This window comes from Xiphophorus hellerii, chromosome 10 (genome assembly GCF_003331165.1).
Source record: "Xiphophorus hellerii strain 12219 chromosome 10, Xiphophorus_hellerii-4.1, whole genome shotgun sequence".
Classification (NCBI taxonomy): Eukaryota; Metazoa; Chordata; class Actinopteri; order Cyprinodontiformes; family Poeciliidae; genus Xiphophorus; species Xiphophorus hellerii.
Genome location: NC_045681.1, coordinates 13,162,164 through 13,187,327, shown reverse-complemented (window position 1 = coordinate 13,187,327; position 25,164 = coordinate 13,162,164). Strand labels below are relative to the sequence as shown.

The 25,164-nt window shown below is 37.8% G+C and overlaps 1 protein-coding gene across 2 annotated transcripts; it reads right to left on the bottom strand.

Moving 5' to 3' along the window:
• Positions 1 to 13,253: 13,253 nt before the first annotated feature.
• pmp22b (peripheral myelin protein 22b) lies at positions 13,254 to 21,276 on the bottom strand. 2 transcript variants are annotated; one of them, XM_032574839.1, is made up of 5 exons: positions 21,119 to 21,276; positions 20,430 to 20,520; positions 19,592 to 19,679; positions 16,456 to 16,596; positions 13,254 to 15,219 (listed from the first exon to the last, which is right to left on the bottom strand). In XM_032574839.1, the coding sequence occupies exons 2-5, from the start codon at positions 20,505 to 20,507 to the stop codon at positions 15,059 to 15,061; spliced, it is 468 nt and encodes a 155-aa protein (XP_032430730.1). In that variant the 5' UTR covers positions 20,508 to 20,520; positions 21,119 to 21,276; the 3' UTR covers positions 13,254 to 15,058. The 2 variants fall into 2 exon arrangements, with proteins under 2 accessions (XP_032430730.1, XP_032430729.1); XM_032574838.1 differs by having other exon boundaries at positions 21,115 to 21,274.
• Between the last annotated feature and the right edge of the window lie 3,888 nt (positions 21,277 to 25,164).

The following is a 25,164-nucleotide window of genomic DNA, read 5'->3' as shown; positions in this document are numbered from 1 at the left end:
CAGCTACCTTTGTTGTTCATTATCTAGATCCACTCTCTTTATACGTGTGTGGGCCTGCAGTGATGGATGCATATAGCTGACGAACTCATATGCAACTTTGCTGCCTCTCTTTCACTTTAACTACTGTAACTCAGGGGGAAAAGGTCAAACAATTGTGCAAAATCAATTTATCCCATCGGTCTTGATGAGACAAGACATCATTAAAAGCTAGTTTCTGTTAATGAAAAGTGGTTCAAATGCACACTCCCCAATGCATTTACCATTAGCTCAATAGAAAACGAGTCTTCATTGATTTCAGGCAAACGAAGAACATGAATGCCATCAACAATTCCTGATACTATTAGTGATGTTTTTCTTCTATTCCACATAGTGTTGGAATAGAAGAGCTCGAACCGCTATCCTTATACTTCATTATTCCATTTGTTCAAAGTAAACTTCAACACTGACTATGTTCAGGATGTGTTTACTTCTATTCACCGATGCTGTTGAGAAGCTGTCCCATTGCAATACATGTTGTTAACTTGGTGAAACCAAAGAAAGAATATTGCAGTAATAAGCATGCTGTCTGTATGAGGATGGCTCCACTATAATCTTTTTCATCAAATAATTAAAATGCATTATTTTCTGGATTTAATGTTCTTTCCTGACTTTGAACAATGATGTAATATATACTATCTGTTACCATTCTCCCATCTGTCTGGATCTTAATGATTTCTTTAATTACAAGACTGAACAATAGCCCAAAGTGACTGCACTTCTCATGGAGGTCAGGACATCACACCCATGCTATCTCCTACAGCAGAGGTGCCCAAAGTCGGTCCTTGAGGGCCGAGGGCTGGTATCCTGCATGTTTTAGTTCTCTCCCTGGTTTAACACACCTGGATCAAATGATGACTCGTTAGAAGGCCTTAGAAGAACATTGACATACTTTTCAGCATGTCAATGTTCTCTCCTTGGTGCTGCTATCACCAGGGAGAGAACATGCAGGATGCCGGCCCTTGAGGACCGACTTTGGGTACCCCTGTCCTACAGTTTGCACTTGAGACTAACCTTTTCTGTTATTGGCTACCATTTACCACTTATTCAGCTTTTGCATTCCATTTTGGCAAATGAAGCGTTCAAATTAAGCAGCACCCCTTCCTCTTTGCTTAATAAACAAACCATTAGTTTTGATCACTTTTTCTTTCAGGTCCACTGATTCTTGGGATGAATAAAATCTCTAAAATTTATTCACTTTATGGCTTATCTTGTTGCAGTGTCTGAATTTGTGTTCAGATGAGACTTGTCAGATTAAAAGTACCTTTGAAAAAATTCTTTAAGTAGATATTGAACATACCAAGTTCTCATTTCTGTAATGAGAATGTTTTCTTTGGTCTGATGTACTATTTTGATCTTAAATGTTGTTTTCATAAGCTGTAAGTGATAAATCATCATGAATAATGGAAATTAAAAGCCCTAAAACATGCCAAATGCTCAATTTTCTTAGTTAAACACTAGCTAAACTATATGTACTTCTACATGCCAAGTAAAACTCAGGGCTCCAAACATAGCTTTTCCCTGCTCGTGCTGTTAACTGGTGCTTATCAATAATTCATGTTATTTACGGTGCTTTGAACTTAGAAGAGATGGTTAAAAATAGCAAACAGCTTCTTTACGCCACCGTTTTGTGAGGGGCAGCATTCTCTAAAAATCCTCCGTCTTATCATCCCAAAACTCAAACTGTGGTCTCTTTAAGCATGCATATTCATACTGGACTGTGAAATCTATATATATAGTTCTATGGGTTACTTCATGCTTGATAATTTATGTATTTCTGGTTCTGCTGTGAAAAATCCACATCATACTCTGGTGCAAACTCATTAAAAATAGTTGAAAACAAATGTAGCATAATTTCCAAAATCTTGCTTAAATCTGGTTTCTGAACATTCATAGTTCATAATGAACTGTGACATCATTTCATCACATTTTTGGACTTACCTTCCTGTATATTTTTACTGTTTTACCTTTCAGTAGTTTAGTAGTTTCATCATTCACTAATCTTTTTCTTGGTGGTTTAGTTGAGTATTATGAGCTTAGTGAGCTTGTTGATTAAAGTATTTAACTAAAGCTGAATTCTTTTTGCTAATAAACTTTTATATTGGAGAGAAGTTGTTTGTTTTTCTTTTCATACATTCATAACGTTTTACTTTTCAAAGAATGTCAGCATTGGACTTATCCCTTCATCTGTTATTGTAAAACCTAGGCCTTATCAGGCATGTATTTATAGACAGTAACTAAGGATGAACTATTTAACTGTTATTGTGTTGATAATCACGTGGTATCCCGACTTGGTAATTTTGATCTAAATTACTAGTTTTATTACTAATTGCCCTAAGATATTATGTATAGATATTCATGGACAAAACTTGTACCAAGAGGTTATTGTGTAGACCTCTTACTACACAACAACGGGTTCAGTGGAGCCGATGACCAGATGGGTCAGCACTGTTTTGGCGGCACAAGAGTGATCAACACTCCAATTGGCAAGCGCTCACAATGTTGTAGCTGATTTGTGTACATCAGTGAGATGTACACGTCTTTCTTCTATTTCTTGTTCTAGAAATAGAATAAATTACAGTGGCTTTGCAGCTGAAAAATTCTAAATCATCTCTTCCTTCATCTTGGATTTAACAGGGTTCTTTGCCTGTTATATAAAAGAGACCAATATATGGTAATACCGGCTTTGACACATAATCCTTTAAAATAAATGTTCTCTTTTCTACCTAATGGTCTTCTATGAAAAAGAAAATAGATTATGTTGCTCCAATTTATCAACAGAAGGTTGCTCAGTGAGATTTCGGTTTAATCAGCAGATATTGTTCCTCATACTTCATAAGAGTCCACTGACCCAAAATGGGAACAGAAGCATACACATTGGATAAGAGCCTGAGAAAATAATGGATAAATAATATGCAAGATTTGAGCTACATCTATCACTTTGGTGCAGTAGTGAAGGACATGATTATGAAAAAGTTTGTATTTAGCATGAGCCTCCTTCACCCCAGGTTTTAAGTTCACCTCTTGCAGAGAACTTTTTAAGTATTTCAACTTAAATGTAAGATGATACAGCTCAGGTTCTTTCTTTGTACTCATTGTGCAGTGTCTGGCTTACTAACTTGTTTCCATTTATGAATGCAAAAAAAATCATGTCTTCACTTTGCCCATGTTGGACACAAAATAAATAAACCTGGATCATTTTGAGATTATTTGAGGATTTGGGAATGACATTAGGAAATAGAACCTAATAAGACCTAATCATTTTTATCTCCCCTGTTTTAAGTAGGCCATTTGATCTCTGGTTAGAGAGGATTTTAAAGTACTTTGCGTCAAGCAGTTTGTTGGACTGATTGTTCATGTTACTGAATATGATACATTATGTTCACCGTCTCTTATTAGTTCCTCTGTCAAACATTTTCAAACCTGTTCTGTGATGTGGTTCATTACTTCTTACAAAGCTGCCTTCTTCTTTTATTCCCCTAACACAGCAGTTTCCTCTGTCACCCCTGCCCACAGTGACCTCTCAAAGTGAAGGAGGAAATATCCACATGGTTGAACACTTGTCAGGATGACTTTTTTGACCCCAGATGTTGTCCAGATGCAGGTCAATGGCTAGGTGCAGAATGCTGTCCAAGTGACTTACAGCATGCTGTAAAACTCTTCTGTGGAAAGAAAGGAGAGAGGGTTAAACTTTATATTACCCCTTACAGAAGTAGGCAATAAGGCATGAAATTCCTTAAAGATAAGGTTTCTTGTTATTATGTTTTTGATCTCAGGTTGTAGTGGCTTACCTTTAGTGAAAGGTGAAACTCAGCTCTGAGGGTTGTCATCGGAGGTTCTGTTCTGGATCAGTGGAAAGCATTGACCAGCAGATTAGCATTTCCAAATGTTGAGTTATTGCTCCCGATTAATGAAGGAAAACAGCCCTGTAAATATCCCCAAGTTAACACCTCCAGTGTACGTTGGCTTCTACTGTTTTTGTTGCTACTCCAGCATTTTGTGGCTCATTAAGTTTTGAACTGAGTTACTTTTATGCAGCCCAAAGTCACTTTCATTTATGTTTGAGATACCTAAAGCAGAATTAAATCATTTTTGTTTGGCTGTTTAATGACTGCTGACTCTACTGGAGAAGCCCAATTAGGTCCAGTGAAGTGACCAAATGACGCATGAACAGACTTAGGAGCTAATGCAGGAAAAATCAGCAGCCGCGCACCATGTACTTTGCTCTGAAACACGTCATGTGCTTATGTTTTCTTTCCTAATTAGCCAGGGCTATTTCTATGGTCCCAGAGTGCCCACTGGCTGGACTAATAGAAATAAAGGTTCCCTAATGGACTGAGGGCAGAGTGTATTATTTTGCCCTTCAAATTGGCCCCCCAAAACACCCTTCAGCCAAGCCGTGGCCCATTCTTTAAGCTACAGCCATAAAAGTCAATGAACCATAGGAATATGTTTGCCATATGGCCTTTGATTGTTAGGGGTGGGGAAGCATAAAGGGGCCGTGTGGTTTGTGTGTGTTTTCAAGTGATGTCCTTAGAATTCCCAGTGCAGCCTGTGTGAGTGGTGGTAGTGTGAACATTATCCAGACGTGTCTCCCTCTCTAAATATATATGTGTGCGTGTGATTTACAGCTGAGTACTGTGGGTCCACAGCGTTTCTAGGTATGAAGAGTGAGAGCTTTTTTGCAGGTTTTCAGTGCAAGGCCCTTCCAGACTGAGACATTTTAGAAGCAGGTAAATATGAGACGGAGACCCATCAACTTGTCTTTTTGATAAATGATCCAACACTTTTCATATTAAAATTTTACAATTAAAAAAAAACCTAGTGTATGCAGTTACATTGTGAATGATTTTACTGTGATGATCTTGTATCGTTAAACCTGAGCCCTACAATGTTTAAGACTTTATTAAGGCATTATACATACAATTCTTCTTATATTTATTTCTTTTTAAATTCTGATTTGTTGATAATTTTACTTTCTGTGTAGTATGTTTCCCACTCTGTTTACAGATCAGATCTGTTGACAAAATCCAATCATTAGCTCTGAAAATGCGGTTTATAAAAATACTGTGCAAAAGTTTCAAACCTCTCCTGGTCAATCTCTTGTAAAAGCAGAAAGAAGGGGCATTTTTTTCTCCTTTCACTGGCATCTGGGCATCTTTTCTATTGAAATTGTCCATCTACTGCCTCACAATAATTATGTGTTTAAGGGGTCGAGTCCACATCACATTTGAAAAATATTCGTTAGGACACCCCTACCTTTGTAATAAAATATTACTTCATTATTAGGAGAATACTCATAACTCACTCTGGGTTTTCCTGGTTATTTGCAACAACTCACCCCAACACATGCTCTAAGAGCACAACTGTAAAAGCTCTAAGAAACAACAAAGTGAATAGCTAGATTCAAGGTACGTTAAATCCCATTGACATCTCTAAATGTCTGGCTTGTGTCATGAGGTGATAGTATTTTCTGGTTTTACTGTGCTAGTGGTTCAGTTGATGTAACTGCAATAGAGATGATTGAACTATAGTCCTATGAAGTTCCTGGAAAGAAGTTCAGTAGCGTTAGAAGTTGATATTTGTCAAACTAAAAAATCAAAGTAAAATATTCCACAAACTGCAGTTAAAATGAAAACCATGAAAGACCAGTCAAATACCGAATACAACTTGTGAGTTGCGTGGTACCCATTCCTTTCCTTGCCAATGCGCCCCCACCACATTACAAATACGTCTGACGTCCCTGCTGTAAATTCTATGGATTTTTTTGTTTGTTTGTTTTGTTTTTAAATACAGAGGCCATGCCATAAACCAAACACCTATTCTCAATTCTTCTTTGGTATTTATGTTAGACTGGAGCCCGAATGTCCTTATCCCCTGCAAGCCAGTACCCCAGAATTACCTATGACAAACAGCAGTGCTGGATGGTGTGTCATTTTCTGCTATGCTTACTCTGCATTTTGCAAACCAGACCTGTCATTTCCTATGTCATCATTGTAGGGGTGTTTCAGCTGGGTATCAGTTTTAACCTTCCTGTTCTGAGGTGTATTGATGTACAACACAACAATAATGTGCAAGCCGGAAGCATAGTCCCTCCTAAAAGTAGATCGAAGCAAGAACAGTCATATCAATTCACTCTGTGGTAAATGTATTATTTTTCATTTGAAAGATTACATTTCTTCCATGTGTAAAAAATAAATAAATAAATACTTATTGGATTGAATTTCTTATTTATCGGTGTGTTATTTGGGTGCAATTAGAACATATGCACTTATATGTTCTAATTGTGTAGCTTCTTTGCATGCAAATGCTGTGGCACTCTCTGTCTTATCCGCCTTATCTCCCTTCAGCCTCTCTCCTTTGTCCTGGGATTCCACAGCTTCCCAGTTACACGAGCACTTACGGCTTTAAAGTCTCTTTGCTATCAGCCCATGCCTGCTATCTCCTGATGGACCATGGCAGACACTCTACTGAGAGAAGATTACGGAATCCATCTTTGTTATCGCCCTGTCTCAGTTTCATTTACATAAAGGTTTATTTCAGGACGTCGTAGACCTCCAAAAGAAGCTGTCTAATTAAGTTCACTAATTGCAGCTCCAATAAACTTTAGTTGGAATCCCTTCTTTATCTATAAACAGAAAGGATTTCTTTCTCACCACTCAGACCCATTTTAGATCAGTTAAATTATTCAAACAGAAAGCAATGTCACAATTACGAGTCATGTCTGTGGCTTTCAGGATGAAGTGTAAATAAATCATTGTGATAATCATCTGGGGATGTCCTCTAAGAATCTGAGGACGTGTTTTGTCTGAGCTGCTGACACAGTTTTGTCACAGTGTCCAGACAACAACAGAGCTCATTAGTGGCACTAAACATGCTGATCATTTTGTAGAATTCCTTTTTAATAGGATTCACTGAGCATATTAACTGCATAATCACATAGCATTACCAATTCACTCCCTGGGACATCATTCCCCTTTGTTAACTTCTTTACCGACCTGTAAGTTTACATTTACTAATGCAGCCAAATTCCCAATAAAACAAAAAAAAAATCTTGTTTCAAGAAAGCAACTAAATTTCAAATGGTCTGAAATCAATATTGTGAACTTATTGTTGTTGTAACAATGCTTCATGGCAATAAATCTCATGGAAAGCCCATTTTTGGTTTATTGGTGTGATCATCAGAGTTAAGTAGAATTAAATTATTGTTCATTATCCTAATTAGTTTTGAAAGGTATGTAGATTAGTAATAAACACTTAAGAAGACATGAAAGACTATGTCTTTAAATTAAAATATACTACTACACCATACTACTACATACATATTAATCAGGCAATATAGTATTCTACACCTCGTAAGTTTTTTGGGGTTTTTTGCAGAAAATGTAATTCTTTGTTGGTTGTGTAATATATTCATTTTTTTTGCTCCTCACACTAAATGTTACAAATGTAAAATATTAAAATTCTAACAAAATATTTTACATCAAATATTTGATGTGGAAAAAAAAGAAAGTTGCATAGAGTAAAACTAAAAAATTCTGACAACTCCTTAGAAATAATACATTAAATGATTACTTTGAAAAGAGTATTATAGTTCTAATACCAAAACAGGTCCAGTGTACAATGAATGCTCAGCACATTGTGCTGTGTTTCTTAGGTTGCCTGACATTGTTGATATCTTAATGTTTTCATTCTCCAGATTTACTGTTTATGGCCATGCATGGATAAATGTGAAGTGTCTGCAAAACCATGGCTTAATGACTGAAGCGTAAACTGCTGCCCAATGACAAATAACTCTAAAGGAAATATGAGCCCCTACTATTACTTTGGGGGTTTATAAGGCTTCACTGACACCATTAAAGAAGATTTTACTGTCGTCCATCTGAGCAGCTATAGCTTAACTGGATATCTCGGAGGCCATTTTAGCTCCTCTGTCTGCAGACTTAAAATACAGCCTTGTTCCCACTAATTTGTGGTTTCTTGTGGTTGTATTTATACACCTTGAATTTTTATTTTCACTTTGTCTCAGTGGAACCAAAAAGTAGTGCATACTTACGAAATGGAAGCAAAGGGATGCGTGGCTTTTATTTTACAAATGAAAGTCTGAAAGCTTTGACTTAAAGCTCATTTTAAATCTGACTCTTCTGTGAAGGCTGGAGAGGTTTGTTGATGACATTAACAACCAAAAAGCATCAAGACAAATAAACACAGCAGACTGGTCTGGGGGAAAGTTGAGGAGAAGTCTATAACAGGGTGGAATTACTATAATGCTAAGCCTTGAACATATCATGACTAAACTTGAGTTTCTTTGTAATGAAGAATGGTGGCAATTGTCTGTCTGTAGGCAACTGCAACCATTTGGAAGACTGGTAGAGACAAACCCCTGAAAGATATCCATTGTAAATTGGTCCTACAAAGTATTTTTTCTCCAGTTTGTCACATAAAATCATAGTAAAATATGTAAAAAATTCATATATGTAAATTGAAATAAGAAAAACTTGGAAAAGTTAACGCTTTTGCTGCGCCTGAAATGTTCAAAATATATTTTTGTCTGAACTGGCTACCCATTTTGCTAACAATTACTTGAATTACAAGGAAAATACAGTTAAGTTCTAAACTTAGAGTGTTGTCATTATTTAAGATTTAAAGCTACAGTCTATGCTCAACCTTTGGCCTATTTTTGTGCAGCATAGGCCATCATGTGGCAGCATGACTTACTTAAGTTACAACATAACAGTGCAGCACATTCTCTGCTCTCTAATATGTTTTAACTTTAAAATCAGACATCTCTAAATAAATCACACTAATCCAAAGTTGTCGGTGAGCATTTCTAGCCTTACTTTAGCTTCAGGACCCTGCAAGTTAGGCCTTCTGGTAGTCAGATGTTTTATAATATATTCCAGCTGCTGAAGGTGCTCTCACTGAAAATATAGTTGGCTTCTGAACATACTTTGCTCCAAGTCCACCTCAGAGCTCCTTCACATCTGATCGAGTTCTTAGACTCTTTCTCTTCATGGTTTTTATTGTTGATAAAATGATTAGGCCCTCAGTGTGAGTGCAAGTCGGCGTAAGTGAAGTTGATTTATGGCAGAAGCTGCAGTTGATTTAGTCCCTGACTCCATCGACTGCCAATCTTTGCTTTGCATCCGGAGCATGATGGACACCTGCGGGTTCAGGGGTCAGCTGTGTGGGGACGACCTCGACTCGGCGCTGACCCACCAAAGCAGTTGATGTGGCGAGTTTTAGAAAGCGTGAGGTCTGTCGGTTCAGTTATGGTCGTCCGTTTCCGCATGACAAATGGCCGGCTGTGCCATTGAGGAAAGAGGAAAAAGAACACACTATGTCCACTTTGACCCCTTCAAAAAACGCTCAAGGGGGAGAGCGAGGGCCTGAATCTGTTTTTGAGGTTATCCTGGGGCCCCTGGCGGCTAGAGATCATGTTCCCAAATATCATTCAAACATCCTCAGGGACTTCTTGTCCCGCTCGGCTGAAGATACATCTTGGATTGGGCTCGACTTTGATGGAGTAAAGATGGAGGCGAGAGGGGGACTGTGTTTGCACATGGGATGCATGTATACGCGGGCTTGCATGCAAACTTGCAAGTGTGTTTATGCTTGCCCTGAAATAGAGGTGAATGTACTTCTGTGAGAGCAGACCGGCTAATCTAAACCTTGTGTGTTGAGCAGCTGCATGTCTGTGTAGCTATCATGGCTTCCTATCCTCCTTTCCTCCCTGTCTGAGGCTGAAATTATTGAAGCTACAAATTACCCGGGCCCTGAGGTTCTTCCACTGGTGGTGATGGCAAGCAGATGGCAGCAGAGCTCAGCGAGCCAGGCCCTCCTCCCCGACCCCAACCCACGACATTTGCATTTCATGAGCCTTAATTGCGTCTGTTGTCGTCCTCCCAACCGGCCCTGCGATTTCGTGCCTGTCACAGAGCACCCCTGCACCCTTGAAGAAGCTGTGATAGATTAAGGTGGGCCTTCTGTTTGCATCCCCTCCATTGTGTTTGAGAAATGAGAAAATATTATCTCCCAGTCGACTCAGAGTGGAAAACCTGGATGGGGTTGAGGTGTGAAGGCAGGATGTCATAGTGACATTGGGTGTAACAGGACCAGGCGGGGAGAATTTGAAGAAAAATAGGAAAAGTGATTATTTCAAAAGCTTGCCATTGACCCTGTGAAGAAGAAACAATGATACGTGAAAATCCCCAGACACCCAGAACGTACCGGGCTTCCTGGGCTTTTAAACATTGATCAAGGAATGATTTTCCTGAAAAATTTAACCCTTTTCTGCTTCTAATTTTTGAACTGTTTTGTTGTTATTGCTCAATATCATTGGTAATAAAATTAAAAACTAAATCTATGTTCATGCGCACTGATTTTCAGTTCTTTTTCCATCATATCTGGATGTACATCCCATTAATTGTTCTTCTGTTATCTCCTGCAGTAGAATAAATTTTGCCTTGAAGTGGTGTAGTTTTTCTCTTTTTTTTGTTCTGGATCTTTAGCCATTTTGTTCAAAGCTGACTTTCTGATTGACAAGATTTGTTTCTTTTTCAATTAGTTATTATTATTTTTTAAATATCACACTTTGACAGAGAATAGGGATTCAACATTAACAAGGGGATTCCCAAAGAGGCATTAGCTGAAAACTTTGCATGCTGAAGGTAATCAACTGAAGAATGACTTATCTGACATGTTCTGTGTCACATCTTCCCTGGGTTTTTTTTTTATTTCTGAAAGGACATCTATGATATAATTACAACTTTTCCCTTTCAACTATGCTGAGTTTACAGCTGTTATATTCATCCCCCATCTCTTAAATCAATAAGTATATCATAAGACATTAAAAAAAGGAACATTTGCAGCCAAATGTTGCTGAAAAATTACAGCATGACATATGCATCGATGAATTTGGGCATCAATGTGTCACATGATGACCACAAAAACTAAAGTTAGTAAAAAAACTAAAGTACTAAAGTCACAAGTTTGAAATGCAGTTCAAAAAGTGAAGATTTATATGATTATTTACTCAATGGGTAGAGGGTGTTAGGAAAATGCAAGTATGAAAGCAGTAGATTAAAGACTTGACAATGGGAACAACGGGCAAATTCTTAACCATTTGTGCCTCGTGTCCATGTCGAAAAAGCGTTTCAGGAGTTCCAAAACTTGAGCTGAAACAAACAACTGCAAAAGATACTCAACCAAGGAATTCAAATGAATTTGAATCATAGGACAGGGTTTGATGACTCTGCAATTATAATAAAGTCCTAATCTAGAACATTATTTGCTTTCATTTTCTTTTACTTGTTTTTGTTTTTGTTTTTTAAATTATTCAGTAAAACAGGCAAATGTCTTTGGAATAAGAATTAAGAATTTATCTTCTCACAGGAACATGTGTGATACAGCATCTTTGATGGAAATTGGGGAATAACTTATAGGTTTTTACAAACCATATATTCTAACATATTATTCATTACCAGGAGGTCTCAGGTTTAGTCTGAGTCACTGCTTGTAAATAAGAGGAACTTTTGATAAACCTCTGTTCCTAACAGATTAAGAGCACTCTCTATCATTTTCTATTATTAAGATTTCTTTGTGATGCACTGAGCTTATGCTGCTTTGTCTGCATCTTTTAACAATTTCTCAAAATCAGGACACTAATTTATCTTCAGCTTTTGCCACTAATGGGGCGTTGTGCCACAAAAGCCTATGTAATGGGTCTGGGGGAGGACTCTTCATTAGACTGACTAATGCAGGCAGACGAGTGAGAGAAATCGTCCATCTCTGTTGCATGTGTGGATACTAATGGTTTAGAATCGCACACCAACAAGGATTTAACGATCATATACAGAGTTAATGAGGTTTAACAGACTTGACTAAGAAAAATATAATCCCACACACCCAAGAGAGATGTTGAGTGTTTCCACTCACATCTCAAGTAGTGACAATGTTTTACCACACAGTGGCAGCATTTGTTGAAAAAGGTTGTCGTTTACAACGTTTGGTGTTGTTGCCTAAAGCAGCCACTAGATGGTGACATTCTACTATAAATGGAACACCACAAAAGGACATTGTAGTTCTTAGGAATCAACTAACTGTTACCAAATTATATTTTGTAATAAATAAAAGTATTTTCTCGATGCAGACATTATGCCTGTGGACCCACAAATCAAAAAGGAATGTTCTTATTTCCCTCAGGAATTCAGAACATGGCGTCATGGGAGGCTGAGACCTTGGTCTTGCAATCCTCTTTCTGAGTTATTTTTTTATTGCTACAGTTGTGGACATGTATTATGATCTCAGTACAGGAAAAGCAGCTCTGAGCTGATGAGTAACTATGACTTGCAAATTGATGTCTGCTGTACACCATAGTTTAAGATACGGTTTGTTTTAAAAGAACTGTATTAAATAAAATTCACAAAGTGAAACTATTATATTCAGAAGTTGAAGTTCACATTGCTTTAATAGCACCCTTCACCTTATCTGTACTGTTCTGTCTGATGTCTCTCATTTTTATCTTTACAACGTGGCACAGATCCAGCGTGGGGTTTGTCAGGATGTTAGTCAAACCCTTTCATACACTGCACTAAAGCAGGTACATTACTTTTGCCTTTGGCAGCTGCCTACAGCTTGCCAGCATGGGGTAGGATGAAGTACTTTGAAATTTCCTGGTAGACAGTTGTGCTGATTTTGACCTTGATAAAACACAGTAGACCAACCCCAAATTGTGACTTGACTGTGAGAACTTCCCACTGAACCTCACGCAACATGGACTTTGTACCTCTCCACTCTTCCTTGAATTCCAAATGAAATGCTTCAGACAAGTATGTAACAGTTGTAGGCCGTGTCCTGAATACCCCTGTGGCTTGTGGCTTGTGAAACACTGCCTAGTAGTTTATTTTAGATATTTTGTATGTTTATTATTAACTTTTTTTACCGCACTTTTCCTACTAAACATTTTATTAATATGCTTGGATACCACATTGATCTTCAGCCAGCATCTTTAGCAATAGTCCTTTGGGGATTTCCCTCCTTGTGATGCATTTTCAGTAGATGTAAGCCATAATCATCAAAATAACAAATGAACACGTGATGTTGTGATGTTGAAATTTGATTAGTTCTTCATTTTTTAATAAACTTATTTTGATTTTCTGAGATGCACCAGTATATGTGTATGATGCCAGTGAAAGAGACAAAAAAAAAAAACACAGTTTAGGTTTTAATAAACATTCTTTAATGATTAAAATTGTATTAGCATGAGAAGCATCTTTAAGTTTTGACGTAAACATAGCATTGACAACTAAAGGCTTTGGCTTTACAATGATTATGAGGGCAGTTTTCATCAGAGGTACTCTCTTCTAACTGAACCCAATGCCACAGTCGAACAGGAAGAAGTGCTCTGAAGTAAATGCTTGATCCTAACCTAAGAGAAGTGAAGGACTCGTACCATCTTATGGTGGTTAAAGTCCTCTGGTATCTTATGTGACACAAGAAACATCCACAGTGAAACATGAGCTGCATGTTCTGAGTAACTGGCATTTTGCTGTGCCTTGGCCCCAGTGTGGGTGACACTGGTCACGTTCAGTATTTGCAGCCACAAGCATAAGGACACACAAATGTACTGCAAGCTGAACTTGGCCAGAATGTACGCAAGGGTTTACATGATTTCATTTCTGTTGCCGACTTTGCCAGTTGATAAAGCCAACGTAAAGCTGATAAAGCCAATATAAACATGCGCTTACTATCAGCTTTCTGGCGTCCACAGAGAGTCTCTACAGGTGAGACATGGCTTTTCAAGCTGGAAGTCTGTCCCTTGTAACAGTGGAATACACAGTACTAGATAATGTTGCTTTATTCAGTGCACGTTTTAAGCTACAGTGTCAAAGGGAGCTGTTATGCACAACATATAAACAGTGTTATACAGTAGAGATCAAAGAAACCGCAGCAGTACAACCTTTCAAGTATGTCAAACTAAAAGTTGTTTCATCACTGTAGCTCTCTGTCATTTCTTCACTTATAGGGATAATACGTCTTAAGTTGCTCTAACCTCTTATCTTGTCTTTTATGGCATGTACTTGTAGTATATTACATATTAAGTGTGAATATATTATTTCCCTAGGCCCTAAAGTGTTATTTTTCTTTAAAAGAACTAACTTCCAAGGCCTTTTGGCTTCTTCAAACCTCAACATAGGTTGTCAAAAACATCCAAATTAAAGCAAACAAAAATTAAAATAAAGCTGATTCTCTGTGTGCAGGTCTGCAAGAGTAATACTGACATTCCAAATGACTTTTGCCTTTATTAGTGCACCACCTCAATCTCAATTATTTACCCTTTACAGTAGCTGATGAAGAAAAAAGGACACCGCAAAAAGACATCCCAACACTGCGAAATGTTCCTGTCTCCTTTCGCCTATAATCGTTTCACACTGATTCCAAACAAAATAACTATTTTATATAATTGCTATAAGTAATAGGAATGATAAATATGTAGCACCATATTTTTTGTTTAAAATAAGAAATTAAAACAATGTGAAAGAAGAAAAATAAAACTAAATTAACCTAGATTAAACAGCTAAGCTAAATTTTTGGACTACATTTAAAGTTGGCTTGCTCATATAACTAACCATGCATTTTAGTTAATATGCTGCAAAATTCTTTTCTTTTTTTTCTAATTTACCAAAATTTTTGCCAGTTATCCAAAAAATGGTTGAAAACACAAAATAAAACATCTTATAATAACATCATACTTATAAATAAAGACAGAGGCACTTTTTCAGCTAAAACAAAGCTCATAATGTCCACAGAGCAACACAAAGGCTATGTACATATATGTAAAAAGTGTTATAAATAGGTTTTAAACCATAGATACTATATACATCATTTTAACAGACACTATTGGTGTTTTGAGTTGGGTTTTTTTTTGCCTTTGGTGTTACTTCTTTGATATTGGCTTCACAACTTAATATTCAGAAGGGAACTTCAAAGGTTACTGGTAACACTGAGATGGAGTGGCACTTCATTCTCGCTTCCTCAAAACGGCATAGATGAGCCCACTGATGAGCGCCAGAGGGAAGGCCACCCATGCCAGGATGTAGGCGTATCCAAACGAGTACTCATCTGAGACCCAGTCAGGATGCATCAGCGTATAGATGATGGCTCCGCTCATCACAAACAAACCTACAGAAAGAGGGATGACAAGGAGCGGGGAATAACGCCGCCTGTGAGCGCCTTCAGTTATTGTATCATGTTTCCCTGCACTGTTGTGCTCTGTGTCTTCTGTCCAGAGCGGATCCCTGCCTGGCTGCAGAGGCGGATCGGTCAGCCCTCCATATTACATCACCGTCACTCATGCTTTCTGAACCCCCATCTGGCCTTTGCCAGCCTTCCCAGCTTTCCGCCCACTACCCCTTGTCAGACATGGGATGATTTGTTTGTCAGACCTCCACACTGACGGACCTCCCTGACATTTTGACTCACCCCGCTGGCTTTTTTTCCTGTCTCATTCTTGTTTGGTTGAGTGGGCACCTGGTTGCCTAGCTCTGCACTGGTATGTTATAAAAGGGGGGGGGGGAAACTGGCATTTTGCAAACAGAGCTGCCAAGAGACAACACAACAAAGTGGTGGTGGAGCTGCTTTGTCCAAAGGGCATGGAGTACAAAAGACAAGTGGTGCATGAAAACCATTAGAAACTGGCTCAGGGTCTTAATTTGATTCTCTGAAAATAGATTATGATAAACGGAGCATTTTCTCTCTCTCTCTCTCTCTGTGTGTCTGTAGGTGGATATTTTTTTATAGTCATGCACTTTCTACTGAAGTGCTGCTATGTTTTCCATTTGTATCAAAGAAGTGAAATATTGCATCTTCTTGACCGTAATAAAACTTAAGCTCTTTTTTTCACTACAAAACCCCCAACACTAAGGTATAGCTAACTATACCTTAACTATACTAGAAGGTATAGTTAACATTATATATATTTTTTTATCTTTGCAAAAAAGATAAATATCTCTAACCTTTTTGACATTTTGTGACATTACAACCATAAACATACATTTATTTTACATGTTTCTGAAACAGACCCACACAAAGTAATAAGTAATTTTGAAGTGGAACGAAACTGACAAATTGTTTTCATGTTTGTTTACAAATAAAGTTCTAAATAGCATTTTTCTATTATTGTTCAGTCCGAATAAGTCAATGTGCTATGAGGCTAAGCATAAGCATCATTTTAACACAATAATATGCATCAGACAAAATCGTTCTAATGTAGCTCTGATTGCATGCTTAGTGTTCTTTCCACAATAGAAACTATTTCCATACTTTTTTTCATCCAGAGTACTGGATGAAAGTGTTTAGTGTTCTTATGAAGGGATTTAAAAAAAAAAAAAAAAAAGGATTACATTGATCCAAACTTACTAGCCAGGATCTGGAAGATTCCAGTGGGGATAAATCGTCCGCCCTTCGGCAAAGTGAAGAGCTGGCAGAAGAAGAGTAACAGAGAGAGGAAGCTGAAGATGATGGAGAGGATCATCAGAGCTTGGACCACCTGAATCCACACTACAGGAGAGAAAAGAAGAGTTCACTCAACAATACAACATAGCATTCATTAACCAGAGCATAACATATACAGAAATTAGCAGGAGGAGCATATGAGAACAGGAAACAAACATCAATAGGTGCTTTGACTGGCCTTGTCTCAGCTCAGCTGAAGCATCTTTAAAAACAGATCATAATGACCAAGCCCTTGTCATGTTTACTTCGGGGAATGTTGTAATGGATCCAGCACAATGAAGCTCAGGTATCCTGTTTCTAAAAGCTCTCTGCACCCCTCACAGGAGACCCTTAAACTCAATCTAACAGATCAATCTTTACTGATAGGCCCTCCACTGCAAGAGGCCATTAACCCATTAGACTCCTGTATTGATGACGAACACAACATCTGCTGTTTTTGTACTGTCTACCTTAGCATTTAGATTTAAATTGTCTGCTTGTTTCTATTGCCTGTGCCAACCTTCCAGGAATCCATCGTTTTTTCCAAGCAGTCTGTATTTCTATCTATGCAGATCCCCAGATGCTCATTTCTTCCTTTACTGCTTGTTCCTGTGTTGTCATTAGGTCAAGGTGTTGAATGTTTTCAAAAGTGACGGTTTCAAAAGCACTAATAGTTTCCATAATGGCATCCCTACAGTTTACAGTCTTTTCAAAACAACCTTCTTTTTATCTACATATTTAACTAAACATCATGTATTTGAAACCTTTAACTTAATAAAAACTACGTAAAAAAAATTAGTGACAGGATTTGATGAATAAATGGAGACAGTTTATTAATGTTTTGGTGAATTGAAAACTCAAAGAAAATGCAGCACATTTTTCACTTTTATGAAAAATATGAATAAAATTTAAATCCAAACTAACAATGAAAACCAGATATTCTTACTTGAAAAAAGGTACTTAATGAGTGTTATAAATGTTTTTGTATGTATCAAAATCATAATAGCAATAAATAGAAGGTATAGTTAACATTGTTACAATCAATATGCTACATTTATTTTTGTAGCAGTAGGAATAATTGTTGCTTTTCAGTTTAAATGTAAGCATTTGGATCATGTTAAGTATACTTCCTTAAAGGGGGGGGCACAGGGGCAAAGCACGACCCATGTATTGAGGCTTTAGTCCTCGTGGCAATGGTCGCAGGTTCGATTCCTGGCCTGGAGACATTTGCCGCATGTCTTCCCCCTCTCTCTCATTACCCTCTTTCCTGTTGAACTACTTTCAAATAAAGACCACTAGAGCCAACAAAACCTTTAAAAAAAGGTATACTTCCTTTAAAATTAGCTTTTAATAAACCATGGTAAATCTCAAGGTCATACTGTGAACATCTCGTAGCAGCCCATGCTCTATGTCACAAAGTCCTAAAGTCAAATCTTGCTCCAGAATTTCAAATAAAAATTGTTTTCATAAGCGCTCAAATTCTTTGTTTAAAATGTCCAGGTGATCCAAAGATGTTGTTTTAATGGAAGAGCACTTACAACAATGGAAAAACACATGATGCATAATACATTACTGCTCATCAAGAGCAAATAGGATGGGATGTGAAATGTAATTCCTATAACAATCTGTGGTTTTAACATCTGGAGCTCTTTGAGAGTCGAAACCCTGTAAATCACCAAAGCACAGACTGGATTTCACTGTAATCATCCTGTTTTCAGATGTGATGTGTGATTTTGTGATAACGCCGTAAGAGTAACAATAATACAGCGCTGCTTCTGATAAACACACATCTTTGCCTTCCTTATGTTTCCTTTCCTGGCAGGAAACGGTGACATCGGCCATTTCCTGGCAAGAGGCAAAACTTAGAGTTCACAGAAGAATCATTGTGCCAAATTTCACTGTGTTCTAAACAGGAAGGTATTTTTTGCTCTTGCTCACTGTTTGTGTTCAGAGGGCACTAGAGGTTCTTCCTAAAGCACTAAAGCTAATTTTAGATCATGCGAACTGTATGAAGTAATTTTTCTGGCTATGCAGATGTGCAACTCACTCTGCATGTGATAACTGCATGCATCACATCCTCATGCCATGCTGTCTTGTTTGAAACCATGGCAACAACAAGAAGGAACTCCAAAGTTTGAGGAAACCCTGCCGAAAATGTGAAGTTGAGCACCACGATTATGATTAATATCTGATTGAATCTGATGGCTCAGCAGAGCTTCAGAAGGCCTATCTTCCATCTCCCCGAGCTCACTGCAAAGCAAACCCGGGAACAGCACACACTCACTCCTTCCTGAATAAACACTCTGCGTCACTGCACCAATATGAGCAAGTCAAACAAACACTGTGCGCCATAAAACTACAAGGCAAAGCACCCAGGCGGCTGCTCGGCTGACAAGACACAAGCTGGCCGAGAGGGTTCATTCTAGACGGATGACATCAGTGGACTGCAGCTGCAACACTGTAGGCAAAACTTACAGTAACTTTGCTAACTTTGTGGTGGCAACAGTTATCTTATGACATCATATTTTAAAGAAGAATCTATTTATCCTTAATCCCCAGCTAGAATCTCTGTGCATAAATATCTCCACACTGCAGCTGCTGTTTTAAATTGCCCATATGATCCCTGCAAACCAACACTGGGCACACTAATCTGACACTAGGCAACCCCTGCGCCCCCTCCATCAACAAGCCATGTCCTGTAGTCCTACACACACAAACTCAACACACAGATATGGACAACTTTGGATACTCTCTGCAGCCCCACCCAGGTCATTCACAGCTCCCTGCACGCTTGTCACTATGCTTACTCTCCAACATTAGATCTTATTATGGACATCACACTATGACTATTTATACAGCGGGAGCCAATCTCCAAAAGGCACTGCCACATTCTCTGCCCTAGATGGCACCAGAGTCCCAGAGGCGCTCTGACACACCCACATATTTAGTAAAGTAGAATTTTTTATTTTTATTTTTTTACTTTACAACAGAGCTAGACAATCAAAACTTACAGGAACAGAATCTTAGCGGCAAAAGCTGGAAAAATATGCAGATGTCTGACCTCCAGTTGATGCTCCGTCGCAGTCTATACTCTCCGTAGAACAGTTTAGCCAAAGGTCTGAGGTTCCCATTGTCCCTGTTGTCCATACCTGCAGTCAAATACAATGATTGGTTATGTTTGAATACCTGCAACTATCAAGAGTGTCACCACAAACTTTTGAAAAAAGGATAACCAAAACAGTGGCCACTGATTATCTTGTGTGGCTTTACGAAAACCAACAGCTAAGAAGGACTTTCTAAAGCTTCATATTTGGATGGGTGACGGGCATTCAAATGTGACACATTATAGAGGACCAAACCTTATTGGGTGCTTGTCATATCACATTCAGGAAATACCAGAATTAAAATGTACATTTTTATGACTAACACCATAGCTTAGGAAAATATTTGCCTCTTGAAACAATATACATGGGTATGAAATGGTGTGTTTCTATGTATAAATGGGTGTGCAGTTTGGCAAATGGCTGAACTTACCTGTAGCCAAAAAGTAAAACAAGAAATAAACATAAATACATAAACTGTGTGGGTCAAATCACCTGCTCACCAATATTTCAGCGCCCATGACTTGCCAGTTTTGTCTTTTCTTTCTTCCATCTTATACCAACAACATTTTGTACCTATTTAGTTAGACCACGTAGCAGTATAAATTATCGCATAGATTATATTGCATATATAAATTTTTGTTTTGTTTTTGAGTATCATGCGGAAATAAATCAGAAAAAAAACATCTAAGTCGTAAGGTACAATTGGAAATTATTTTACTAATAGAGTGCTAATGTATTTCTTCAGAAAATTCACGAAGGTGTCTTAAAAGACTGAACAATACAAGTTTTACTCACACTGACAGTTGTTGACACAAACAGGAGAACAAGAGCAGAAATGTGCAGGAAGATGATTCCAAGCAGAAGGATCAGCATCTTGTCAGATTATCTGAAGATAAAAGAGCAGAGCATTCAGATCTCTCAGGATGATGAAGCTGTGTGTTTGGAGACATCTGAGTCTAAGTATATGGGTGTGTGTTGCAGCATAAGGAGAGACTTTAAGGTTGCATCCTTCCTTTACTTAAATTTCAAGAGAAATTTAATCGCTGCGCCGAGGTGGATACATTAGTACCACTTACAGCTCACCTTTAGCTATTTAAAAATATTTTAATATTATTACAATCAAAGCTGTTCTCGACACTTACATTTTTGCTTTAAATAGAACAAATCTGAAAGCGATTTGTCATTTTTACAACAGTACTTTCTTTTCCTTCTAAAAGAGAATAATGATTCCATGGATCAAAATTGGATTATTTCTGTTAATGAGTGTTAATCTAAGAAGGAAGTAGAATTACAATCAACGTTTTTAAAAAAAAAAAAAAAAGTTTCTAACTCTAAAACAAAGGTTTCTGGGGGATTTTTACCGATGACAGCTCAGTCATATCTACGTGCGCTTCTGTAAAGAGCAACACGCGCTTCCGCCTGAGTCTGAGCGAGTGCATCCGAAATTAAGCGAGTATAGAGGAAAGCAAAGTGAACTTACCTACAGGCGAAAGGCTTGAATTCCAAAAAAAGAAGCAGAAGCAAGAAGTGAATACGAGTCTACCCTTAATAGAGTCCAACAGCGACTCTTCTCCGTCTTTTAAAGTCCAGCTCAGACTAGATTGCTCCCAGCACTGACGTTCTGTTATAAAGTGTCTCATTATGGAAGAACAACGCCCTGCGTGCGCTGCTGCGTCATCGACTGACCTCCTGGACCGTGGTGAGGAATTCCCTAATATTGACTAGTTGTGCATATTTACGCGTCTGGTTGCCTTGGCTACTGAGGTACCGTAAGTGTGGGGACTAGCTCATCATTGTTTGGCCCGCTTGGTAACTAAAGAGAAGTAGCTGTTTTCGAGGATCACTTCCTATTTTTACGTATGCATTGTTTATTTTTGCACGTTGGAAATCATAAAGATGCATGTACCGAAGTTGTGCTTGTTGCTCCTTTGCTTTTCAAGCATTTTTAAGAATAAAAATGTTTATTTCATTTTTTTATTGTTATAATTATTGCATATATATGTAATTTAATGACTGATTTGAAAAAAAAAATTCAGGCATTGCACATTCTTGTTGAGAAAACAAATCTGTGTCACATGAACATCAAAACTAAAATGCTCAATCAACAGTGCAAACTGCTTATCTGTACATAACTGGCAGCACTTTATAAAACACACATGCGCTTTACACCAGCAGCCTCTCTGAGGAGATTAGTTCATGTTCAACCTCAGATAGCCCGACGTCAACATCCACTTTCTGTTTTACTTCACTTAGCAGATGCTGGTCTTCTGAACACTCTTGTCAGCTTAGAGCCAGCTTTTCTGCTCTCCTGTCTACAAAGACGTAAAAAGGGCAAAAACAAGCAGAGATATCTGTTATCTATACAGAGGTGTGTTTGTGTTGCTGCACCTTTATAGGACCTTAATTATTCATATCCCAAACCTCAATATGGGATTTTATATGATAGATTAACACAAAGCAAAATTGTGCTTAACTAAATAAAAGACCAATCTGAAAGGTGTTTCACATGTTATAAAACTTTATTAAAGCTCATTTCACTGCAGCAGCGACTGCATGTATTTTGAGACGTGGTCAGTTAGGACAGGGTCTGTGTAAAGACACAAAATGTTAAAAAGACTTGGAAAGTACTGTAACCATAGATAATTTTGTGTAATAAAACTTCACCTTTATGTTGCATCTGCTGCATTATGATGCTTGATCTGAGCCTTGTTGAAATTTGTAGTGCAGGCACTCCCCTCTCCCATCCCTTATAAGTCAATGTTTGTGAAAGACTGACAATCGGACATTAGTTTTATTCCATCTGTGAAGTTAAGTGGGAGAGCCGCATAGCAAACATTCAGACATATCTACAGCAGGGACTGAGATTTCATCTCTGTCGTTGGACAGCAGGACTTGTCCATGTTGGCGCTGCAGACTGTTAGGAGGAATTCCAAAGCAGTAGATAGGACCTCAACCAAGAGCCATAAATCTGGAGAGTGGGCTGGATTAGGTTACAGAAACGCCCAGCCTCGTACCAAGACAGAAGAGCACTAAAGCAGATGTAATGACCACAAAAGATGCATTTGTCCCATCAAAAACCTTCTAAAATATTAATGTTCTGTCCTCAACACGTGGCTACGTGTGGCTGAACGTCCAACAAACAACTAATAGAAAAAGTCTCCATACACGGTTTGTTCTTCTAAAATTAGGATCTTTAATAAATACATTTTTGTAACTGAAATACAACAGGAGGAAAATTACAATAATAGCTCATACACGTCTTAATACTACACTCAAAATGTTTCTGTAACTGAACAGATAGAAAAATACATTACTAGCTAATACACATATCTTAATGGTATACTAAAAAAATATGTACACTGCTCTTCAGTTTATCGACCAAAGAAAAGACAACACACGTCTATGTTTCTTCCAGACACATATGTACTTACAAGGACCAATGTGTTCCAAGTTACAAATCGTATAAAGTACAGTTTCAGAGTGTTTACTTTCTCCCAATTGCCTAAACTCTTGTTGACAAGGTCACCAGAGGGAAATACGTCAAAGATAGTTTGCTGCTAAGAGCCCTGACTCGATCAAGTTTCTGTAAATATAATAGGACAAAAATTTTTTGTAATACAGATGCTACACTCTGATAAAATTTAAACCCAAAATATTTTAATCAATCTTAGCATGAATTTAGTCATACAATTTACCAACTAAACTTATTTACCAATTTCTTAATGTAATTTATTTGCACTGTAAAACAATTTACAGTATTTCATATAATGGCATCATTGGTAATATAATCCTTTGGTATATTATAGTATAATATACTGTATGTGGTATATATTATAATCTAATTAAGCATAATGAAGTGACAACCTGTCACAAAGAAGTGATATTAAAGCAAATTGAGAGGTTTCTTTCTGCTTTTATTGTATTAGGTGCTCTCAGAAATATCCTGGCTCAATTTATTATTTAGGATGGAGAACTACCTCACAACAGATAGATTTTACTTTATTTTTTATCTTTTCTGAGGCAGAGGATCCAGCTGATTCCCACCAGGGTCGGGGATGAAGGTTGAAGGTTTGAAGGTTTATCTGTGTCATTCTTTAACCTCTTGACAATCTGGCCCTTTGTCTTGAGTTTCAGCTCATTGCAGTTGTTGGTGATAGTTGGCCCGGTCTTTGTGTCGTGCAGTCAGTACATTAGGCATCACATTCTGATGATCCACTTTCTGCTTAACTGTAACATCACCCTCCTTGCTGTTGCCTAGAATTGGACTACCTCATCTTCATCTTACACTGCATTTTTCCTTTGGCTCCAGTCACTGTTTATAGTCAGCCTAGATTATTTGCAAAATCGCACAAACAGTATTTCAATATATATGACACATCTCTGAGAAATTCTTCACCTATCTATTCTCCGTGGTCAAATTACTGAGCCCGTCACAGAAAAGCTAGGAAAATTTCACACAGTTGAACTTAACTTACTGATAATGTGATGTTTGGAAGCAATATTTGCACTTGGTCTTATTTAGTGGCTGCACAGTGGTGCAGTTGGTAGCAATGTTGCCTTGTAGCAAGAAGGTCCTGGGTTTGATTCCCGGTCCCAGGTCTAATATAAAATCTAATATTTTTTCTTCAGTTTCACAACTTTGCTCTCCTTTACCACTGAAATACTTTGAGGCTTGTAGTTGGAATGTGATTATTAAGCACGAGACGAGCGCAGATAATTCTAGAAATCTCTTATTGTTATAAAATACAGCATATCATAAAAATCCTAAAAAGCTGAACCGGAAGCAGGCTGGCAAAGATAAGATGAGGTAAATAACTGTTAGAGACAGACAGCCTAGCGACTGATGAGAGGTAGATACGGTCTTGTTTGTGGGCCAATAAATGTTAATCCTCTCACAACACCCTGCCCTGTCATCACAGTTTAATCAGACCATGCGTACAGTACAACACTGAAATGACTAAGCAGCAAACCAGACTCTAATGCTTAAAATGCTTTGAATACAAAACAGATCCTGTTAAGGCTGCAACCGTTCTCAAAATCTAAACTCACACAGACTTACAACATATTCTCTTTAGGAAAAAAAATCTCCTTTATTGCAGGTATTTTCTTAAAAATGTATTAAAATGTTGTGAAAATATTACAGATTTAAAAGTCTATTTCAGCCTGAAAGTATTACAAAGCGTGGCTCATGGTTGTGATTTCTACCCTTGAAATCTCAATTCTGTCTGAAACAATTGTGATTGGATTAATTTATTCAACATGTCCTTAATCAAAGTCATGTAGGCTCTAAAGCGTAAAATGGAAGAATCTGAATGACTCATGTCAGCAGACATGCATGAAATCCTTTAGTCACAAGTTACAGCTTATCCTGCATGATTCTGGTTTAAGAAGAAAGGGGGATTTAGGGAATTTGTCTTAAGATGCTGTGAAATGAGAGCTGCTTAGATTATAGAAAGCAGGTCATGTTTTCCCTCTACTCAAGGTAAATAAATGAGCTAAAAACACGTCATCAAGACAGACTAAAAAACAC

Coding starts and splice junctions, on each gene's coding strand:
- pmp22b (XM_032574839.1), bottom strand. CDS start 20,507: ATGCTGATCCTTCTGCTTGGAATCATCTTCCTGCACATTTCTGCTCTT. Junction 19,680..20,429: donor TTGTGTCAACAACTGTCAGT/GTGAGTAAAACT, acceptor ATTTGACTGCAG/GTATGGACAACAGGGACAAT. Junction 16,597..19,591: donor CGACGGAGCATCAACTGGAG/GTCAGACATCTG, acceptor TCTCTCCTGTAG/TGTGGATTCAGGTGGTCCAA.